Below are 18,621 nucleotides of genomic sequence, written 5' to 3' on the forward strand. Positions count from 1 at the left end.
CATAAGCTCTACAGCAGGCATTAGTACATGAACTGATGACCTTATCTCTCACAGTACTTTAACAAAAGAAGGTACAGACATAGCACAAATGTGGTTCCAAAGATAACACAAAGCATTTAGTATTTCGGTATATTGGAAAGAACAGAAGAATATATAGTTTTACTCTTTTGTGTGCCGAGAGCTAGTTAGAGAGGGATGTTTGTAGTGTGCTGGAATGCAGGCCTTCAAGCTCTCGAAATGTATTGAACACTCATGGAATAAAGTTGATAACATCTCATCTACATCTTTAAAAGACAAAATAGTATTCTACATATCTGACATGACCACATAATAAAATACTGTTCAATTACTTGCCTTCAATAAATGGTAAATTTAGTCTTCCAATATCATTTTGTTGAATTAAAAGCATTTAGGTGGGGATTACATATTACTAAAATGATCCTTAGGCAAGAATTATTGCTTTGAAAGTTAGAATTTTAGGAAAAAACCTACTGTAGTACCATGATTGTCAACATGTGGCAACACAGACACAAACCATTCTTCTTAAGTTTCAGTTGACTCTACCAGACACTTGAAATGAGTGAAATCTACTTTATAGTAATTCTTAATAAGATGTTAAGATGAGTGGTGGCTTCCACTGTCCACCGAGCCAATTAACTAGTAATGTCAGCCAGCATCTCGATCTGCACTGCCAATGTCTAGTCAGTAACTGCATAGTTATTTTTGGCTATCAGAGCCTTTTACACTATTGCATTTATTAAAGCTGTGCTTTTCCTGTTAGTTCCTGCTGTTTGAATTTCTGACCTATTTCCACTTCTTTTTGTGACCCAGAATGTACCTTGAAATTCGCTGATTTCTCCTGCCTCTGACCATTGGTGAAGTTATAGAAAACCAAGCGAGCTAGTGTAAACCATAAAAATTTAACAATTTCTTAAACTACATACACAATTAAAATGTTAATACCTAACAGCTCTATGAACACTTAATATAGCACCATAAAGCAATGATCAAAATCCATTAGACACAAAATTACTCTGTTATATAATCAGTGCATCTGATTCACATCTCCAACTTGTAAGAAGACAAAATAGCTTGTTAAGTTCATATATAGATTATCAAAAGCTCTTATTAAAACAGAGTCAACAGAGACATACATGGGTCTCTCATCAGTCAAGATATCAGTATAATCATACATTTCATGAATTAGTATTTTTTAATCATATATGATTATGTTTATTAGTGCATCAGCCGCAATACTTAGCTAGTAGCTAATATTTGTGACACTCAAGAAGAGTTGTAATTAATGTTAGTCACTCAATATTCTATAGGAAATTTAGCCGGTATCAAAACCTCTAAATTCAGAAGGCATACCATTTAGCCTTGGCTGCACTATGATAACATTTTGCAGCTACTTATGCACCTTAGCAATTTTCAAACCTGTGAGTCTAAACAGTCTCAAGCTTGTATCTGTCCATCACTCATGTCATATAAAGATCCACACAGGCAGTGCGCTGATGACATATGACTTGTGCAATCTTACTGCCATCAATAGTTGGAGAGTGGAGTATCCAGAGATTGAGTGGGAAGAGCCAGCTTAGTGAATAGGGAAGCTGAGATTAACTTGCTAGCTGCGCCTGAGTCAAGAAAAAAAGACAAGGTGACTGACCCAGAGGAATAATACAAAGTCACTGGTGTGGAAAAACTGGCACTGAGATCAGGAGAGGGAGAGTTTATAGATGTACCTAAAATGGCCTTGAAGGTACCAGTTAGGTTCTGGAGCCCCATACGCTTGCAACAGGATCCACCAAAAAAGATATCAAGTCTCTGCACAATATAGACAAAGGTTATTTTGAATCTTCAGTCTTGTTTTTCTGGGATAAGTCAGGATTGCTCCAATTGAATAGATTCTACAGTGGATGAAACAGGAGTCTGAAAGCAGGATGCCAACTTAACCACAGAACGGTGAGAGTATTTCTTGTCTTGAATGCACTTCCTAAGGTGGATGTCCACTCTATTGTAATATGGAGTGAGGTCATCCAGGGAAGATGGGAGCTCTCAAGAAGCCAGATCATCTTTAACACAGTCTGACAGTCCTTGCCAGAATGTTGCCACTAGAGCTTCATTATTCCACTGTAGTTCAGAACCTAATGTCTGCAACAGAATCGCATACTGGCCTACTGTGACAGAACCCTGATGCAGGCACAGAATTCCTGAGGCAGCCAAAGACACTCAACTGTGGGTGGTGAAAAACCTTTTTAGGGGTTTTACCTTGGACGTCTGCGCTTGGTTTATGTGTTTTGAGGGATGTTGCAGCCGTTACGGATGATCCGGGTGTTCCAGTTCCCGTACTTGTTGTTGGTTGTTTCTTTGGGTTTGCCGTGGCGCAACCTGTGGTGGGGATAAATGGGGGTGGGGGATGGGGGGGGAGAAATAGCAGTGCAGAAATGCAGACAATATACTATGGTACTAAGTTGTTTAGCAGCTGATTATAGCTTTTTTGCAGTGTTTATACGTCTATAGCTCTTCTGCCTTATGTCTATAGCGCTGATGCAATGTATATTGTATGCGGGGTGAGTATGTTTATAGCTACTGCTATTTGGACGAGCCCTGGGGGGTATGCGGAGTGGGGTATGTTTATAGTTTAATGTTTATAGCCCCAAATTTTTATATATAGCTCGTGGTGGTTGGGTGGAGGTACTTACTCTGTATTTTATGGTAAGATGTTTATAGCTCGTGGTATGGTGTAGTTGGGTACTGTAAGAGTTGTGTGTAAATTTGTGGTATATAAGGTGGAGGTGTGGTAGTGATTAATGGTATATGTGTGTGGTGGGCTGTGGAAGGAGTGTTCTTCCTTTTGGGGAGATAGTAAATGAAGTGTGTGTGTGTAATGTATATGGTGGGCAGAAATGTTGCTCTTAAAGCTCTTATTAGAGCAGTTGTTGAATAATTACCCTCCTTTTGGGGTGATCTAGGCGGGTGTTTCAGTGGTGGGTGGTGAGATGACAATCATACCACGAGCTATAAACATCTTACCATAAAATACAGAGTAAGTACCTCCACCCAACCACCACGAGCTATATATAAAAATTTGGGGCTATAAACATTAAGCTATAAACATACCACACTCCGCATACCCCCCAGGGCTCATCCAAATAGCAGTAGCTATAAACATACTCACCCCGCATACAATATACATTGCATCAGAGCTATAGACATAAGGCAGAAGAGATATAGACGTATAAACACTGCAAAAAAGCTATAAACAGCTGCTAAACAACTTAGCACCATAGTATATTGTCTGCATTTCTGCACTGCTATTTCTCCCCCCCCATCCCCCACCCCCATTTATCCCCACCACAGGTCGCGCCACGGCAGACCCAAAGAAACAACCAAAGACACTCAACTATCTTCAACAAAGATTCTTTAAAAAGATTCCAAAAAGGAGATGTATTTGTGCAGAAGCAGATCATTGCACTCTCAGAATGGGGAGACCCTGGCTCCTTTCATTCTTTTAGAAGGGTAGTTTTCCTGAAGGAGTCCAAATTGTAAAGCACACTTGTTCAGAAATCCTTGTAATCCCCAGAGTACTTAGATGGTATAGGAATATGAAGTTGGGGTGACGCCGCCTTAACAGTGGGTGACTGTAAAGGAGCTGCTGAAGGTGCCTGAGTGCCCAGGGTAGGGGGGTACTGTCCAGGGCCTGATTAAGGGTCACAGCCTCCCTAGGCTACTACACTGGTTACCACCCCCCCCCCCCCCCGCACCAATGTATGGGTAAATAAAAAAAATAAAATATATATATATATATATATATATATAGGTATATGTAAACAAAATTGTAAAACATTGATTAATACATAAAACACACTTCATTATGCACTTCCTCTCTTACCTGATCTTGCAGCATAGACTACCTGGTGTTCTCTTTTGCTTGTTCTTGGGGCGTTGTCCGTTGCCTGGCTTCTGAAAAGTTGGGAGTCCTGTATTTAAAATGTGCCAAAATTGTATTATAGTGCCAAATTTTAACAAACCCTGAATGATACAAAACAACCCCCTAGTACAGACATAGACAATAAAATATATGAAATTTATTTACACTCATATAGTAACATTTACCAGCCCTATCTAGTATTTAGTATTCTAGTGACCGCTGAAACCACAGTCAGCATCCACATCACCGTCACACAATACAGAGATCCTTCCCCCACAAGCTATTTCATCACCTCCGCCACCAGCTAATTCATCTCCCCTATCGACCTGCAAGAGATAGTGTATGACCCCCCTATCCAATTCATTAACCCCCCCTTGTAGCCAGTTCATTACCTCCCTATTGCCATTTCATTAATCCCCCCTATCCAATTCATTAACCCCCCTCTAGCTAGTTCATTACCTCCCCATTTTCACGTCATTAATCCCCTCCCCTAGCCATTTCATTAACCCGCTCCATCCAAATCATAAGCACCCCCCTATCCAATTCATAAGCACCCCCTCTAGCCAGTTCATTAATCCACATTTGCACTTCATTAATCTCCCCTAGCCATTCCATTAATCCCCCCATCCAATTCATAAGCCCCCTCTAAACAGTTCATTACCTCCCCATTTTCACTCCATTAATCCCCCCTATCCAATCCATACTAGCCAGTTCATTAATCCCCCCCATATCCAATTTATAAGACCCCCCTTGTTAGCCACATTAGCCAGTTCATTAGTCCCCCCAGTCATCTCCCCCCCTCCACATCCGATGTGTCTCCCCCCCCTGATATTTAACAAGCTGCACTTACCTTGCTGTCTTCTGTTCCTCCTCTCACCAGCCGGCGCTTCTGTCATCTCCACACGCAGCTAACAGCATCCGACGCTGTTAGCTGCACTGTCACTGCGGGCGTGCTCTCTGTGATTAGTGTGGTCACGTGAGATGTGAGATCTCACGTGACCACACTAAGCAATACACTGACTAACAGCAGCAGCTAACAGCTAACAGCATCAGATGCTGTTAGCTGCGTGATTGGGTATAGGAGCACTTTGTGGACAGGGGCGGCCCCATCAGAGGAGAAAGAAGCCGATCGCCGGCATTTGAATAAAAAAACAAAAAATAAAAAAAAACAGCTTGCTAGTGTGCCGTGCTGCGCCCCCCAGGACTCAGCGCCCCAGGCTGCAGTCTGGTCAGCCTAGTGGTTGATCAGGCCCTGGTACTGTCACCGCTCAGCCCCGCTGACCAGATGGGCATTTATTTAGCTCTCTCTCACCGACGGCTCTCCTCCAGACAAACGCCGCTTTCTCAGTTGCAGATGCTATCTTTACGGGTTCTGCGCATGCGCGGACCTTGCGTATTTCATTTATTCACATTTCAGACACCAATCAGCTGCAGCTCCACTATAAAAAGCACCTCCTGCATTAGATGGGTGCCAGAGCTTCAGATCTCTCCCCTTGGTTAAACGTATCAAAGTCCTCTGCTTGTCCGGAGAGGAGAGAGATAATAAAGGCAACTTTAGAGCGATCAGAGGGAAAATTATGTGTCAACGCTTACATTCTTGTAAGAAGATTTAATTTAAAAAAATCCCAAGAAACCTGGTCTTAGGATTCCAGCATCCACCTTTAAAAGGGGGGCTGGGGGTGGGTGTTTACTTTCCTCTTTCCCCGACGGATGTCCACAGGATTCATTACCAGATATTAGTATGGTTGAGAAAGCCCCACTTCTATAGCAATTAGGCTACAGAACTAGGTAAAATTTTAATTATGGGGGATTTTAGTTATCTGGACCTTGATTGGAGTAATGAGACTAGTAGTACAGCCAGGGGAAACAGGTTTATGAGCACTATAAAAGACCATTCGTAAAGTCCCAAATAGTAGAGGAACCAACTAGAAACTGGACAATACTGGACCTAGTAATAACAAATAATGTAGACATAATATCAAATAAAGGAGCACTTGTAAGTAAGGGAGCACTTGAGAATCAGTGGTCATAATATGGTCTAATTTTGAATGGGTTTTTAACAGGAACAGAATAAGGGATCAACCAGGACTTTAAACTTTAGAAAAGCAAATTTTGATATGCTAAAGGAGTCTATAAAGTGCATAGACAGGGATACAGTTTTTAAAAGAAAAATTACAGCAGAAAAGTGGGCTGTCTTTAAAATGTTGTTGGACACATACATGTATAAGTTGATTAAGTTTAAACCAATGTGGCTATAAAAAAGGGAAGAAATTAAAAGGAAGAAACGTGCATTTAAATTGTTTAAGTATGAAGGGACTAAGGAGTCCTTCCATATATACAAGAAATAAAATAAAACATACAAAAAGAAATTTAGATTGGCTAAATTAGAAAATGAAAAACACACTGAAAAAGAAAGTAAGACAAACCCTAAAATGTTTTTTAAGTATATAAATGGCAAAAAGGTTTAAAAAGACAATATAGGGCCACTAAGAAGTGAAATAGGTGGATTGATTAATGATAGTATAGTAAAAGCAGAGGTATTAAATACTTTATTTTCTTCAGTATTAACTAGAGAGGAAGAAAAGTTAGGAATCAAAAATGTATATGCAACCGTACAGTTAATTAATACTTGGATGCCTAAAGCAACGGAATAAAATTAAGATTAAAGAGCTCCAGTTCAAGATGGCATACACTCAAGGGTTCTTATGGATCTAAACTCAGAAATAGCTAGACCGTTATTCTTAATTTTCATGGATTTAATTTCATCAGGCTCAGTACCAAGGGTATTGCGTATAGCAGATATGGTGGGAATCAGCATTGATTTGTGAGGGATAGGTCATGTTAAACTAATCTAGTTACTTTCTACGAGAAAGTTCGTGGGAACTTAAACCATGGTAGTACAGTGAATGTGGTCTACTTAGATTTTGCAAAGGCTGATGATACAGTCCCACACAAGAGGTTGGTTTACAAAATAAGGTAACTGGGTCTAGGAAACAACATTTGTACTTGGGTTGAAAACTGGTTGGAGAATAGGGAACAGAGAGTTGTGGTACATGGGACATTTTCTAATTGGTCAAAAGCTTTAAGTGATGTACCTCAAGGTTCCCTGCTGGTACCACTCCTTTTTAATATATTTATTAATTGGCTTGGTGATGGTTTAGAGAGAAAAGTTTCCATTTTTGCAGATGAACTTAATAAAATAAGAGTAAAATGTAGTTTCTTTACAGAAGCACTTGAATAAACTGGAGGATTAGGTGGTCAAGTGGAAGATTAAGTTTAACATAGATAAATGTAAGGTTATGCATTTAGGGAACAAAATCAAGCACATTTTAACAATTTAACCTCTTTCTTGCCAGTCAACACAAGCTCTCCTAAGGGAAATCACCAATGGGCATGCCTGTGATGTTTTCACAGCTTACGCACTGTCCTGTGACAGTGAAACAGTTACCCATTGAATGTTATTTGTCACTAAATAGGAATTGGAGTGCTATGTTTTTCTATAGCATTGTGAGACATCTCTGTGATACCAGTCTAAGAGACTTGACCAAATATAGCCCTCTATCTAAAATGTTAGAGAATTTAATACAATTGCATTCAGCAGGTGATTTACAGATTTTTTTTTAAAAAAAACTAGGTTACCAAATAATTTTTGTTTTTAGCTTTTATATAAATTAACATTTACATTTAGATTTTTTTTTTGTCTTTCTTTTTTCACTTGTATTTTTATCAATTATATTGCAACATGGGCCATATCTTATTTTACTTTCTCCACAGATATTCTGGCCTCCTTTAAGAAATTTATTTGTTCCTGTTTTTCTTAACTGCTGGCTGGCTAAACACGCTTTGGAGAATATGATTGTAAGTATGAAATGAGAGAGATTATGGGGCTCATTTACAGTTGTAAATATGTCTGTGACATGTGTATAACATATGCACACAAAAACTGGGTATGCATACACCCACATAGGCTGAGTACAGTAGGTGGTACAGGGAGTATTCACCTAATAGCAATCTCTTGTATCTCTCGCAAGTGTTAGAGGGCTGTTGCAACAATATGCAATTATGGTGATGATGACTATGAGCAGCTCTAGCTAGCCACTTCTGATTGGCTGATTGCGTCTTTACCAACTGTAAATGATAATATTAAAATCATTAGCATTGCAAATTTATTTTTATATTAAAAATGTGACTTTCACATTTATTAATAACTGTCAAGGCAATATTCTCACATTATTGTATTGTGTACAAGTAGAGTAAAACATTTACTTTTAACATTTTCAAGTCACAACGCTACACCTTCTCCAACACAATGCCATGGTGGTGCTTAAGTATACACACTTGTTACGCTTAATGTGCGTCTGGCACAAATGTTATGCATTTTGAAATGTGTCCAACCTAATGCAAATACATTTGCCATTTTGTGGGCATCACTTCCCTGTGTTCATTCTAATCACGTATACACCCACTTTAGTAGAGACCCTATATTTCTTTTTTTTTTTTAAGATTTATTTTGTAAGGTCATGGTACAAATAACAACCAGCAAAGAGAGTAAACATCTGGAGACATAAAGGTTAAACAACAACTACGACTAGTGTAGTAGTAAAACATCTCAATGCAGTGGTATACTAAAAATAGCTTCACTGAATGACCAGGATTTTTAAAGAGACAGAGAAACAAAAGAAAAGGGTGAATAAAAAGAAGAGGAGAATGGGGAAAAGTGAAAGATGGAGTGGCTAATTCCATGATAGAGAAGGGGATAAGCGGGCGAGGAGGGGAATAAAAGGGGAAGTCAGTTATTAGAGAGATGTCACAGGAAAGGAGAACAAGCTTGTAAAAAGGAAAGCCACGGGTTCCAGACCTTTATGAAAGCCCTCGATGTATTGCGAATTATGCTTGTCATATATTCCATATGTTGCATCTGCCAGACACTATTAATAATGGTTTAAATGGATGGAGTGGAATTATGCCTCCAGTCTTCTGTGATTTGACAGGTAACCGCTAAGACAATATGTCGATCCAACTTATTTTGATGACGAGTCACAGAACGGGCATCCAGAGGTAGAAGAAAAAATTTGAGCTCCAGTAGTACAGCAATCTGGAGATTCGATTCAATCAGTTGTTTGATGTCCACTTACAAACATGTCAGTTTTGGGCATGTCCACCAATTGTGAAGGAAAGTACCCTCCTGGGGGCACCCCCGCCAGCCGTGATCAGAAGAGTCTGGGAGAATCTTATGAAGACGCGAGAGGACGTAGTACCATCGGAACATCCCCTTAAGGACATCCTGTTTTATTTTGATGCAGCTGGAGCTGGAGGCAGCATTTTCGTGTATTTCTTCGTCAAGCAGAGTTTCACCAAGCTCACATTCCCAGGCATATTTGTGAGGATCCCTGAGGCCTGAAGTGGGTGGGGCAAGCTCATAGTAAAATGTAGAGATGAGACCTTTCGTAGAGGCATGATGTAGGCAGAGAGTTTAAAAGGTAGTGAGGGAGCGGGAGGAGAGGCGTGATTTAACAGTTTTATTTTAGTGGTGTATCTGTAAGTATTGGTAGAAATATTTTGAGGGAATATGGAAGCAAGATTGAATATCGGAAAATTGAGGAGATATTGTAGTAGCAGTGAGGTCATTAAAATATCTGATGCCCCACAAGAGCCATGAATGAAACACATTGGGAGATGCTCCTGGTGAAAAAACAGGGCAGTTGAATAACAGTAACATTGGGGTGGGAGATGGGGATAAATCATATTTTTGAAAAGACGAGTCCCAAATTGACAAAGAATGCGAGATGACTGGATGGAGCATGGAGCATTTTGGGTGACTAACGTTTGGGAGCAAGAGGAGAGTAGAATGCGAAAGCATTCCCAGACCCTCAGCCTCAGAACTGTACCATAAAATGCATTGAACGAGCTGGACGGAGAGGTAATAGCGTAGGAAGTCAGGGATCCCCAACCCTCATCCAAGCGTGGACCTCTGAAGAACCTTAAGGCAGACTCGGGGGCGCTTTCCTGACAATATGAATTTGGAAATGTGATACTAAAGGAATTTAAACACATATGGAGGGACACGGATAGGCAGGGTCTGGAAGAGATAAAGAAGTCTGGGGAGGATATTCATCTTGACAGCGTTAAAACGACCAATCCAAGCAATATAAAGGTGTGTTCAGGTGGAGAGGTTTAATTTTATTTGGGCAAGAATGTGGGGAAAGTTTGCCTGGAAAAGGTGGCGGTAGTAATTAGTGATAAATATAAATATCCCAAGGTATTTGATTTTGTGGAGGCGCCAGCGAAATAGGAAAGAACGCTCAACTAGTGACTTGTCTGATGCAGGAATAAAAAATTGAGTACCTCAATCTTGTCTGAGTTGACCTTGTAGCCTGAGAAATAGCCATTAAGATCCAACTCAGCCAGGAGGGGGGTTAGAGAAGCAATTGGATTAGCAATTGACATCAGGATGTCATCTGCATACAGCAAAATTTTGTGAGCCGATGGGCCTACTGGGATACCGACTATCTCCTGATTGGCACAGATCCTGGCAGCCAAAGATTCAATCACCAAAGCAAAAATAATTGGGGAGAGGGGGCATCCCTGACATGTGCCATTCGAGATAGAAAAGGGAGTCAAGGTCAGAATATTCGCTGAAATTGTGGCCGATGAGGAGCGATAAAAGGCGGAGATGCAATTTATGAACTTACCAGAGAATCCCATCCTTTCAAACACCCCACTCATAAAGGACCAGGAAATGCGGTCGAATGTCTTTTCAGTGTTGAGTGCCATAAGTGGGGTGGGGAGTTTGCCACAATGGATTGTTTGGATCAAGTCAATGGTCCTCCTAGTGTTATCAGGCACTTGATGTCCTGGTCAGGATGAATGAGGGAAGGGAGGAGCGGATTTAATCTGGAAGCCAGGATTTTAGCGTACAATTTCAAATCAACTTTAAGCAGCGGTATGGGCCCATAGATAGCTCAAAGAGAATGGTCCTTCCCCGGCTTTGAAACAACAATAATGTGAGCTTGAGTCGAAGGATGCCCCCTCAATCACCTCATTCAAAAATTTCATCAAATGCGGGCCAAGGACCCCAGCAAACTTTTTGTAGTATTGAGGGCTGAACCCATCTGGGCCCCGGGGCAGCAAAGCCTTCAGGGCTTTAATGGCTGCCAGAGCCTCTGGTAGAGTTATTTCTGCATTTAGAGTGGACAGCTGCATTGGGGTAATTTTAGGTAGGGGGGTGGCATTAAGGTAATCCATTAGGGTGGGGACCGGGAGGTCCTTGCAAGGGCAGAGCGCAGGAAGGTTATAGAGGGAGAAGTAGTAGTCCCAGAATTCGCAGACTACAACTGAAGGGTCTTAGGTAACCTTACCTGCTGAAGATTGTCTTATTTTGTCAATGTGGTTAAGGGGCATTTTTTTGCAAAGCTTTCTAGCAAGTACTGAGTCAGGTATATCAGCTTTATGATAGCAACGCTGTCAGAGCTTTTGCATAGTAGTAGCCGCCTTGCGAGAAATGAGAGTGTTAAGTTGGCCCTTCAATGATTCAATCTGAGAAAGTAAGAATGGGTCTTGATGGGTCTGATGAAGGAGAAGGAGCATAGCAATTTGACGCTCCAGCAATGAAATCTCCATTGCTGTTTTTCTTCTGGGAGATGCAGTCAAACTAATCAGCTGATCCCAAATAGTGACCTTATGGGCCTCCAAGATGATACCTGGGGCTACATCAGGAGTAGTATTCTCCAGAAAATAGTTAGAGATTGACAATTTAACATCTTGGACGATGGATTGATTAAGCAGGAGGGAGTCATCTAGGCGCCATCTACCTCTGGGCAGTGGCTGTTTAAAAAGACAGAGGAGGAGAAATACCCCTGAGTTATCAGTCCATGAGAGGGGAGTTATACTTGGTGAGGGGCCAAGAAATGGTATAATTCCTGGCATCGGAGTTACAGATTCGCCAGGAGTTATATAAGCAGTGGAGGGTGAGTAAGGAAACAAGTGTTGTAGAATCTGGGGGGGAAAGCTCCCCATCGGGAGGAGGGGGGAGCTTATCTAGGGTAGGGTCAAGAACTACATTAAATTCCCAGCCAACGATCACGTAACCCTGCACCACTAGCTCAATGTGTTGAAAAAGTCTGGTAAAAAAGGTTTTTTATTCTGGTTCTAGGTGTAGACCGAGACCAGGGTGACAGGAACAGAGCTCTTCACAGATAAGGCTATGGACAGGAATTGAACTCATGACCCCTCTGTGTGTCTGTGTGTGTGTGTGTGTGTGTGTGTTAGTGAATTTAGACTGTAAGCCCCAATAGGGCAAGGACTGAATAGAGTGAGGTCTCTGTGCAGCACTGCGGAATTAGTGGCACTATATAAATAAATGTTGATCATGTTGATGATGAGGGTGCCCTCTACAAGTAAAAGGCAACTCTCCAGATCTGCATATGTGTTGAAGTGCTGAAAGGGGATCTTGCTATGATTCAGGATAGCAACACCACGTTTCTTGCAGTCTGCAGAGACAAAGAAGGACTGAGAAAACTGTTTACATTGGAGTTGGGATTGGACTTCAGTGAAATGAGTGAATGTCAGCCTTTTCTCTCCTGCAGGCCCCCAACAGCACGGCACACTTATGTGGAGTGTTGAGGCCGTTGACATTAACGGAGAATATTTTAAAGGCATGGCCCTGGCGAGGAGTCAGGTCTCGAGAGCAAAGCTAAAAGCAAAGGATAAAGAAGTAAACAGTTAATCCATCCCAGGGACAAATTGTAAAGATACAAGACACCGTAATGGAAGAAACCACAAGAGAGAGAGGAGAAAGGAAAGGAAACAAAAGCCCAATTGGGAAGGAACCCTGAGTGAAAGGGACCCATAGAAAAGATTATGCATAAATCTGCATAAAATATCAAAGGGTATGTGGGGTGTGATCCTGAACATGAGGAGGAGACTCGCCAGGACTGGGGAAGCCATGAGAAATTCTTTAGTAACACAGAAATAACAAACCAATAAACAGTGTGCAGACTTGAAAACTTAATAGCACTACATATAGCAATTTTAAACAGTTAAACAATGGGGTGGAAGGAGTGGGAAAGACAAATGGGGGGATGGGTAAATGGCAGGGTGGGGGGTATGGGAAGGGAAGGAGGGTTGGGAGAGATGCGTCCATGAACCCTTTCAATGGTTGGTTAGGGGTGTTAATGAGTGGTAGGAGTCAACATGGTATAATAGCGTACTAAGCATAACATAAGAAATCAAGCAACACGTTCTTCTTGGAGTTGGAGTGAACAATGAACAAGTAAGGATGAGTGTATAAACCCTCCTCTAGGGCTCTGTTTACCCAAAGAAGAAGTCCAACTGCAAAAACAACACTAATGAAGGACAGGCACAAAAAATCAACATGGTCAGAATATATATCAGGGTGGAGCAGCATACTGGGCCAGGCGGCGAGAGACGCAAGACCATTCAGGTTGTGGGGGTGCTGGTCGCTTGCCCTTCGGGGTGGAGAGCTGTAAGGTCGATGGCACGGGAAGGATGTCTAGCTTGGCAAGCAGGTCTTGACCTTGGTTCAGAGTCTTAACAAAATGAGAAGTGTTGGCAGCAAAAACCTGAAGATGGAATGGGAAGCCCCTGTGGTATCGAATGTTGTGCTGGCTGAGTATTCTGGTAACAGGCTGCAAGTCCCTCCCTTTCTGAATAGTAGAGGGTGCAAGATCCTGAGACAGCTGAATGTCCATGTCCCGGAAGAACAGAACAGATTGATCTCTAGTAGATGTGAGGGTGTGGTCCCTAGTGCGAAAGTAATGCACTTGGACGATGATATCTCGAGGAGGTTGTCCACTGGAGGGCTTGGCTCTCAGGTCCCTGTGAGCTCGGTCCATAAGACAGTCCACATCAGAGAGATCTGGAAGAATGTGGAGGAAAAGGTTGTTAAGAAAGGCTTGAATGTCCGCTGGCATGATGTCTTTGGCCATGTTTCTTATATGAATATTGTTGCAGCGAGAGTGGTTTTCAGAGTCTTCTTGTTTCTCTTTCAAAGCCTCGACTTCGTTGTGGAGGCGAGAGAGTGCCTTATCAATCATGCTCTGGGAGCGGCAAAGCTCGTCAGTTTTAGATTCAAAAGCATCTACGACATGTACTGTTGCCTTTGGTTTGTTAGACATGGTCAAAATAAGTTGCAGAATCAGACATACAACGTGATGAAGCTGAGAGGGCAGGAAGAGCTGAGGTGAGGCAAGCAGGGGAGGATGGTCAAGGTTCGTGTGAGAAGGGTCCGCATATGTCAGGGCAAGAAGAAAAAAAATAACATAATCAGTGAAGGAAGTCCCAGCCCCAAAAAAGGAGAGTTCACTGAGTCAGTGCAGGCTGGGTGTCCCAGTTACAGCAATAGGGCAAATCAGGCAATGAAGTGCAATAAGCAGTCACAAGATGGCAGAGGTGCTAGCTGTATCAAGTCAAGAAACTGCCAATTAGAGACAAGTCAAATATGGAGGGTTATGATGGTAAGGAGCTGAGAAGTTGTTTCTAGGCAGGAAGCCTAGATGTTCACAGGTGGTGGGGACAGGCTGATGTAGCTTTGATTAGGGAGAAAGAAAGCTTCCAGGGCAGCTCTGTCCAATGCAGCCAGATCCCATGCAGGCTCAGTGTCTGTGCATCTGCACTAGAGCAGCGCAGGTAGGAGGCTCCAGCGGGTGTATTCTGGAGAGGAGCGCAGGTATCAGAGGTCTGGGTAGCAGCAGCCAGATGTGCTGAGTTGGAAACTTCCAGTCAGAAGGCAAGGAAAATTCTACGCCCCGAGATCACCTACAGAGCAGATGGCAGTGCTGTCCAGGGCATCAGAAGCAGCCCAGGAACATGTAAGAACCAGTGTGAATGATGGTAAGTCCAACAGTGTTCCCGGAGGGAGGGTGGTCCAGTCGTACCTGTGTAAAGTTGCAGTTGACCTGGGCAGCCTAGGTACGGGGGGCATCAGGGAGCGAATTTTAGGAGCACGAGCAGCCTGCAGACTGCAGAAGCCAGAGTGCAGTTAGTCTGAGGGTATCAGAGCGCAGAGCTTGTCAGGCCATGGATCCACTTGTGGGTAGACGCAGGTCTATATCCAGTGATATATGGCTGCTAGAAGCACGGATCAAACTCCCAAAGATGTCCTGAGTGATAGCTGAAAACGGGGGCCATGTAGAAGGCAGTAAGGCACTGATGGCAGCAGATTTATAGACTGCAGGTGATGAGCTAGCAAAAACTCCGTCCGGTCAATATGGCTGTCAAGCCACACCCCCCGAGCCTCTATATTTCAATACCTTATTGGAAATCAATTTTGTTGGATTATGTAGAGGAGGTATGTTCTTTAGGGTAGCCAGTTCTCAATACTAACCCTCTGAGTGTAACTTCCTCTCTTCATCTGTGTATTGGTGAATGTACACTGTGCCCTTACTTCAAAATGTCCAATCTACTAAAGTTTTTTAGTTGAGATCAGACAAGTGCAGCATGGGTAAGTCTACAGACAGATTACAGGATGGATATAGATTACAACTATAAACCATACTTGCCAACTTTGGTACAAAACTATCCAGGAGGGAGCTCTGTCATGGGGCCGTGGCCATGCGAATCACGTTGTTAGGTCTGGGGGCAGGACGATACATTTACCCTTGCCCCCACCCACTTCACCAATGAAGAAGGCAGGTTGGCCTAATCTCCCAAGAATCCGAGAGAACTCCCAAATATTTGGATGTCTCTTGGACATTCCGGGAGAGTAGGCAACTATGCCATAAACACCCTGCAGACCAGAAAAACTGTTTCAAATATAACAAAAAGGCTGTAAAACTGCCACACTACTACAGAAATACACATGCACCTGAGCTGGCTCTTATTTGCAAAACAATGTGTTAAGTAAACTTTTTAAAACAAAACATATATGTATAATGTTTGTTATAAAAACTGTATATAGCATATATGTACAAAAAATATGAGTATATTGGTCAAAGGCATCCTCCCTCCCCCCACTGAAAAAATAAACTGCACTTATCCTTGACAGTATTCATTATCTGCACAAACACACAGGATTATTTCTGAGAGTGGAATTTTTTATAATGCATTAGAAATAACAGTACGTTTCTCTTAACATAAATTTACAGGAAAGCAGATTTTTAATTTATTCATTATTTGAAAGAATTATAGGTTAAATATATACTATTTGGAATGCTTGGGACTTCCCTTTTTCCGTAGGGAAAAAACTATCTTGTATTATTTTGTACGATGACTAAATATCCTAAATTAGCTAAATTGCTTTAAAAATGACCTTAGTCTTTCCCCACAATGACATTAGTATTCACCATCGTTTTTACTTCCTCATTACATTGTATTGTATATGTATGTGCACACTTAATATAATTGATATGACCAAATAACCATAAAGCTTCCATTGTTTGACAAAAATCTACTAATAATGTTTTGTATTACAGTACAATTAATGCAATGAAGTTGTTGCATTATTTTCAATCTTGATTCCTGACAAAATAATAATATATTCACTATGTTTTGGCATGATTTAGAATGATCTTCATAGAGCAATACAACGAACACAGTCTGCAATGTTTAATCAAGTTCTAATTTTGATATCTACTTTGTTATGTCTTATCTTTACTTGGTAAGTCAATTACATTTTTTTATTCACATTATGTATTTTATTGTGCACAGTATGGTAATTGAAATCCTGTATGTCTGCATTGATGAATCCATTCATTATACAATAATTAGCTTGATTTCTGATTACAAAACAAAATATAAATTATTGCTGCACTGTTTTAACTATTTTGACTGTTGCTATTAATTATATTTTATTTTAACTTGATTCATATTTTATCTTGCATTTTTTCTTAATGCTAGTGCGCTGACAATTTTGTATAGTTATAACTCCAATGTTTATTCTACTGTGCGTTAAAAAATGTATACATTTATCACAGTTTCGCACTTCCCGCTTAGCATACACATAAAGTAAATAACACCATATCAGATAAACAGTTTGGGCCTGGTTCCTTAAGGAAAGCAAAAAAAGAATAATTCTTGGGAAAACCATATTGCATTGGAGGGGGAGCTAAACTTAAAATGTGATGGCGGATTTATAGTTGGGGTAGGGCATGTTGTAGATCAACATTAAATTTCAGTGTAAAAAATAAAGCTATCAAGTATTTGTGTGCTACGTGAAAAAACAGTCAGTATTTAACTTATGTGTAAAATAATAAACTAATTTGCACCCCTTGCACTGCAACATGGTTTTCTCCAGGAGAAAACTTACTAATAATTTTTTACCTCACTCTCCTTAATGATTCAGACCCTTTAAGTATATTGAGTCTATTAAGTATATTGCATTTTATTCCTAATGTGACAAAATAAAGGGCAGTTTTATTTTTACTTGTGGAGAAATGTGAAACTCTAACTCTGCTTACTATTTAATTTTACAGCCCACCTGCCTTATAATGCCCCGGTTAGACTTTAGGTGAAACATGACAGGTATTAATCAAAAAATGTAAATCCATATCTGTGCTCCAGAGAAATTGGTTAGCTACACATCTGATTGAAAGTAAATTCTTAACTGAAATCATAACAGATAACATTCATTATAATGTACTTAGGACAGAAAATGTCACATAAAATCATTATTTTCTCTGTGGCGCTGTCTTGCTCCATTTCTGCTGCATTTCTTGTTATTTCTCTTGCATTCCTATGTGCCCTTTTATGGGCAATTGTGTAAAGCTGCTATATAACATGGTCTATATCTAATACGATGATGCTAGAGAGCTAGTTCTATATACAGGGAATTAATGACCAGAACAGCTTCAATGCACCTTGGAATACATCCTAGAAGTGCCAGGAGGTTGTTGGAAGGATTCAACACAATTGGTGTGTGAGAAATTGCATGAAGTGATGTTTTGTTAATGGTGGTGGAAATGCAGTCTCTAGAAGAGATTTGGAAATTGGGTGATAAAATATCACCATGGAATGGGTCCTTTAAGTGAAAAGTTAATGAAAAAAAATATTCTGATAATGATTCGACATCGGATGATTCAGAGAGTCATGGGGTATGGTTTGAATTGTTTTAAAGGCCATCCAATCATTCATAGGCCACTCATCTGCTGTTCTCTAGGGATATGAGTAGACTTAAATAATGCAATATAAATGCATCATATACCCAAAATAGAGCTGCACAGTTTGTTGGAAAGAGGCTCTTAAGCATGTAGGCTTCATTTGGCACACGCCGCACAAACTCCTCTGTTTGTTGAAAGCAGGAAGAATAGTCATTCATCTGACCATATATAACTATTTTTCACTGCTCATCATATAGACATTTGTATTTTTTGCACCACTTTAATAGAATACAGTAAAGAAATGTTTCCACTCTCCTTATATGTGTTGCACTTCTTAACTCTTAAACAAGCATTTTATATGTATCAATGGGTTTTTGCGCTGCATCCCAACCATAATATCCCTCTCTATGGCGTTCATTATAAACCTACCATACCTGATTACACTGCCGATCTATGCGCTTGAATGATCTTTTCAGTCAACTGTTTCAGAGTAGCTTGTCAGTTTTTTCTTGCATGTTGAAACAATTCATGACATTAAGGTGAAGGCATATGCCCTTTAAAGTGCAGTTGCCTATAGGTGATTATGTGAATTCCATTTCAACATCACCTTTGCCACTCTTCTTCCTGAAACATTAG

General features: G+C 40.8%; 1 protein-coding gene across 4 annotated transcripts in view; it reads left to right on the forward strand.

Moving 5' to 3' along the window:
- KCNT2 (potassium sodium-activated channel subfamily T member 2) overlaps positions 1 to 18,621 on the forward strand; it is a 614,388-nt gene that overhangs the window by 296,800 nt on the left and 298,967 nt on the right. For all 4 annotated transcript variants that reach the window (XM_075182645.1, XM_075182644.1, XM_075182642.1 and 1 more), the window contains exons 7-8: positions 7,706 to 7,789; positions 16,453 to 16,547. In XM_075182645.1, coding sequence (XP_075038746.1) covers positions 7,706 to 7,789; positions 16,453 to 16,547 — 179 coding nt within the window. The remainder of the gene's footprint in view (positions 1 to 7,705; positions 7,790 to 16,452; positions 16,548 to 18,621) is intronic.

This window comes from Mixophyes fleayi, chromosome 8, assembly GCF_038048845.1.
Source record: "Mixophyes fleayi isolate aMixFle1 chromosome 8, aMixFle1.hap1, whole genome shotgun sequence".
Lineage (NCBI taxonomy): Eukaryota > Metazoa > Chordata > Amphibia > Anura > Limnodynastidae > Mixophyes > Mixophyes fleayi.